General features: G+C 43.5%; 1 protein-coding gene across 1 annotated transcript; it reads left to right on the forward strand.

The window, feature by feature from the left end:
* Positions 1–375: 375 nt before the first annotated feature.
* Positions 376–4535, forward strand: LOC135372666 (BEN domain-containing protein 5-like). The gene is made up of 8 exons (XM_064606164.1): positions 376–553; positions 1095–1186; positions 1343–1412; positions 2304–2386; positions 2459–2495; positions 2889–3133; positions 4014–4227; positions 4471–4535. Exons 1-8 carry the CDS (start codon positions 376–378, stop codon positions 4533–4535), a joined length of 984 nt encoding a protein of 327 aa, XP_064462234.1.
* Positions 4536–5176: the final 641 nt, after the last annotated feature.

Here is a 5176-nt window from a genome sequence, read left to right on the forward strand (position 1 = left end):
GTGATAGGGCTTGCCGCCAACCAAGCCTAAGCGCGGCGGTCACCGCAGTGGCCATATACTGATGTTGACTGATGATATCATTAACTGAGTTGAATTTCGTTCGCAGTTTCATCCAAAGATTATGTAATATTCGTAAAAGCTAAAAGTAAAACAAATGTTAACATAATTATGTAGTTGCTAACAAGCTTGATTATCGCCGTGAAGTCAAACTGCTTAGCCAAAAGCCCACAGCCAAGCTAAGCCAATGGAAACTGCCGAGCTGTCTCTTTGTTTGAATTTGCACGTGTTTTACGCATGGTTTTACGGCGGTTCTTGTGCGGTTTGTTCGGTCGGTTCGGTGCAAGCACCTTATTGAGTGACCGCGGTGCAAGGAAAATGTTTGCGCACGTCATGTACACAGACAAGGCTGAAGCGATCGTACCTGTCAGCCTAATCCGGAACTTCAATCCGAAAGACGTGACTGATTTTGATTCAACGTTGAAGAAAACGTTCTGGCAGGGCCCCGATGAAGCACATGGAAAGTTTTACAAAGCAGAAGTACTGAAACTTGGAGGTAAGATAGATGTATTCACAGCACATGGCCGTTTAAACTGCTATTTTAGTGCGTGCATTTTGCCGTGCAGAGCAGGGGAAGTTAGTTCGCAAAGGGAACTCGTTACCAGTTGCTGTTCAAGCAATGTAACCAAGTCACCAACGAAGTTACATGTAACGAAAATGAACTTGAAGTTCCTAAGCTACCTTAGAAACGTCACGAGTTACTTTCAGGTTGCTTCACCTTGTAACCACAAAGGAGTCAGACGCGTCGTGCACATATCGCTGGCGTCCGATGTTTGTAGACGGTTATCGAACGAAAGGAAACTTTAAACTTTCTCCTAGTTACCTTCGCAAAGTTACCTAAAAATGAACGAGTTTGTCAGGAAGTTTCTAGAGCTCAAAAGCAACGAGCTAAGTTAAAAGCTACCTAAAAAAAGTAAGTTACTATTATAAGTTACTTGTAAGGAGTTACCCCAAAACTGTTGCCATGTCATTGCAAAAACACGTGTGTAGGCAGGAGAATTAGCCTCTTCATTCTCTTGAACACTGTTCTGTTACAGAAACAAAGGAGGACCTTCTTTCGGACATGATAAACCTGGGACTATGCATTCCTGCAGTGATAGAAGGTCCATATGTGCCCCCACAAGAAAAGGTAAGTGCCTCATTAACACTGCTCTCAACATACGCTTACTGCGCAGTTGTGCTGTATTGCTTTTGTCTCGTATAAATGGTCATGTCTCGTATCAGGCATCGTATATTGACAAACTTGTATGTACCTTTTTGGGATACAGTTGTGTAAAATCTCCAGCCTGTGGTGAAGCAGCCTCCATTGGCCATGTCGCAACACAAAGGATCAGTGGCGCAGCCAGACCTCCAAGGTAGACCCCCCCCCCCCTCGCTGATCCTGGGTACGCCCACAAACTGATGATTGCGCACACAGCTACATGAGAGATGAAAATACAGAATATTTGAACGTTTAATAATGAGTTTATATATGGGGTGTCATGAGCTGTGAAGCTGCCTCACGAGATTTCAAGTAGCTCGAAAAGATCATCGGTTCAAAAGTATTCAACTATGCTGGTTAGACAGACGCCGGTAACTGCAATAACTTTTGCGATCGTCCCGCTGGAACCCCCCCCCCATATATATATATATATATATATATATATATATTACTTTTTCTCCTCGGATTTGCACGATTTGCGTGGGTCGCCTGTAGCCTGTGTCAGGTAGGGGGGGCTCGAGCCCCCCCTTGGCTACGCCACTGCAAAGGATCTATACCAATACAGCCTCCAAGGGAGGGCCACTGCCTTTCGAGAACTACCTTTCGAGAAAGGCAACCGAGCAGTGGACAGACAGGAGACAGAGCAGTGGAGAGCAACGTCGCCGATAGGGGATTGGTCCGCCACGGGCTGGACGTTTTAGACAACCGTGTCCGAAATAGTACACAAACTCGAACAGGCGATTATTCAGCTTCATAACTATTACAGAATGACCAATCTTCAAAAACCAAGAAAAAAGCACATGCACAAGCACGCCGAAGAGAGCAAGAGGACATAATAAAGGAGAATAATGTGAGCGCCCCCAAGTCCGAGTCTGAACTTTGCAGGCTCCGAGAGAAAGTCAACTTCCTTGAAGCTGAGCTCTTTCAAGAGAGAACGCTATGTCGTAGTGCACAACGTGCACTTATAAGAGCATATTGTGAGTTTACCTAACTTTTGCAGTACAGTGTCTTTTTTGAAACATGAGAAAAGTTTATTTATTAACAGCTAGCTGCAGCTGTCACAAGATGACTTGCAGCAAAGAAGCCGTTGCACCAGGGACTTCACCTGTGGCTGTTGAAGTACTAGAGGTGACTATTTTTGTTTGCAGCAGTTTTGTTAGAAACTGTGCTCGGAAGGTTTAAGCTGCTTCATTTTTCCAGGACGCTAAGGATGATGTCCAGTCCATACAGTTGTCAGGTAAGACAGTTCAGTACATGGTACAATACCTGACAAATGCATCAAGTACAGTACAATCTGTTAATTCAAACTCTAAAGGGGCCAAAGATTTGTTTTAATAATGCGTTGTTTGAACGAAAGGGAGCCCTTAGAAATGTGTCATGGCATCGCTACACCTCTTTGTAGGGCGGCAGAAGTAGATGATGTCGTTTCTTTCCATAATATTTATTTACAGACAAGCACCAAAACGGCTCAGGACAGAAAATGTTCTTACAGGCGCTTGCATTTGTTTCCTCAACCGCAGCTCAATGGATGAATGGAACTGATTGAAAGATGCATGGCTTTGCTGGGACCCAACTGTCAGTTTGAATTGTGTGGAGGTCCGAATTAACGAGATTGCACACCCCGTTGCAGGTCCGAGCACAACCATTGTGGAAAGTGCAGTGCCATTCGATCATGAGGTGTTGGCTTCCACGCCGTGTCTTGAGAGTGCTGCGCCATCACCGTTGCCTTCACTACCCATTGAGGAACACTGTTTTGAAGAAAGTCAAGGAACGTCTGGAACCGTCTCTGACATGAAAAAGAAAAAGGAAAGCCCCAACGACGGATCCGATACCGAATACAATTCGGACGTGGACTTTCCAGTTAAAGATGGGCGGGTGAATGTACAAACATTAGCTCTCATGTGGTGATTCCCACTACTGAACTAGTCATTTTTCTTGCAACATGCTATTTGGCAATTAGTAGCAGAGTTCGATATAACTCCTTATAAGCAACTTGTTACTGCAACTGAGTTCATTTTTGGCAACTTGTAACTTAACTCTGTACTTCTGCGCCGTGGTGAGTTTCAGAGGAGCTCTCTTCTTTTTCAGGTAACTTTGCCAAAGTAACATAAGTTAAGTTCCAAGTTACTTTTAATTTGCATTTCACTCACATGCACATGTTTTCTTGCTTTATCTCTGGTTCCTTCATACCATTTTTTGCCATCAAATGTGATATTCAATCAATGACAGAATTTTATTCAGGAAGTAAGAACCGTTGCCATTGACATGAAGCTGAACCATTGTGCACCCACGGGGAGTAAGATGCAAAGCATTGGAATAGACCTCTACCAGAGAAAGGTCATAACGACGTTGGAAGACGGGTTGAAACCATACCAAATCGGAAGGAGAGGGCTGGGTTCCACGAACGGGCAATTGTTCGCTGCCTCCTATTGAAAGAAGAGTTGGATCGAAGGTCGCGTCCCTTTCAGGGACCATTGCAATCCCCCCCGAGAACATGGCTTCCTGCCGCGGCCTTGTTTACCTCTAGCTTCGAGCGTAGTGCAATTCTACCAAATTTGTGGCGCAGTCGAGCACAATGACTTCATTTGTTTACAAACGAGAGGTCTATTTCTGGATGCAAGCAAAAATTGAATTGAATTGAATTAAATAATGAAAATATTCTTTTTTTATTCGAAATTTCCAATATTCGCACACCTCTAAAAATTAGGTATGTAGGCGACATATTGTTTTAGTGCCACTTTTTTGCTTCATGCAGGTCATTCTCTCTGATGGTGTCACAATGAAGAAAGACCGCTACGAATGGGTCATGGCATCAAGATCAGACTCGAAGTTTTGCAAAGACGTCGTACGGACAATCTGGAGCACAGATGAACTGATGCATCGCAGTGTTACAGGTGCTGCATGCCGCAGAACAAAGGACGCCCAAGCGAACCGTGCCCTAACGCCAAAGAAGTTGTCAGCAGCAAAAAGTAAGTATTCATGATTTAGCACCTCTACGACATAGCCATACACAGAGATTGGAACTGCTATTGTTTTCGGATCAGGTTCACACATACCGATTCAGTTCGAGAGAAACTTAACAGGATTGAAAATATTGGGTCAGCTAATTCCAATCTGAGTGAATAACCTTGGGCTACGTCCCAGCACTTGATATATAGGGTGTGTGCTGATTAGGTATGCACACATTTTACCATTCAACACATTTCTTATAGAATGTGCCAAGTTCCGTTGGCATATGAAGATGCATTTCTGCAGCAAAAATCTGCCAGAAAATTGAGGAAGCCAGACTTGTTACATTAATGAAATCGTAATTCCGGCAGAAAGGCGCTGACACCAGGAATCGAGCTGTTACACCACCACAGCATTTTTTAATAATGATTTTAATGTGTCGATGATATGATACAAGACGTGGTGTAGAGGAGTATGTACTGTATTTACTCGAACGTGAGTTGACGCCACACCCCCGCACGCGCACACACACTACGAGATCTTTGAAAATGGAAAAAAAGTTTCGACCGAAAAATTATTTATTCATTGTCGGAAGACCTCTTCTGTCATGCTTCCTCAATTTCATCGAAGGTGCAGAAGACATCGTCACCTCTGCACAGCTTTAAAAAACCCTGATGCATAGCTTGAGAGATGAGCAATGTCATGTTTCAGCCATATGTCACCTAATTTTTAATTTAATGCTCATAATTCTCTTCGGTCTTCAGGTCTAATAATGCACACATTTTGCATATAACGTCCCACAGTAGCGCACTAGTCATTAGTCTAGTTTGTTCAATTAGTCATTTGTTTTCTCTGTAGCATTATGCAGCAGTGCATTCATTAATTTGTTTCTTTTTTTGTTCCCCTTTTTTTGTGTGTGCCCCAGGAGCTTACCGGAGGTACATAAAATTGCGACCAGCCAATGAGCCA

Source organism: Ornithodoros turicata, unplaced genomic scaffold (assembly GCF_037126465.1).
Source record: "Ornithodoros turicata isolate Travis unplaced genomic scaffold, ASM3712646v1 Chromosome16, whole genome shotgun sequence".
Lineage (NCBI taxonomy): Eukaryota > Metazoa > Arthropoda > Arachnida > Ixodida > Argasidae > Ornithodoros > Ornithodoros turicata.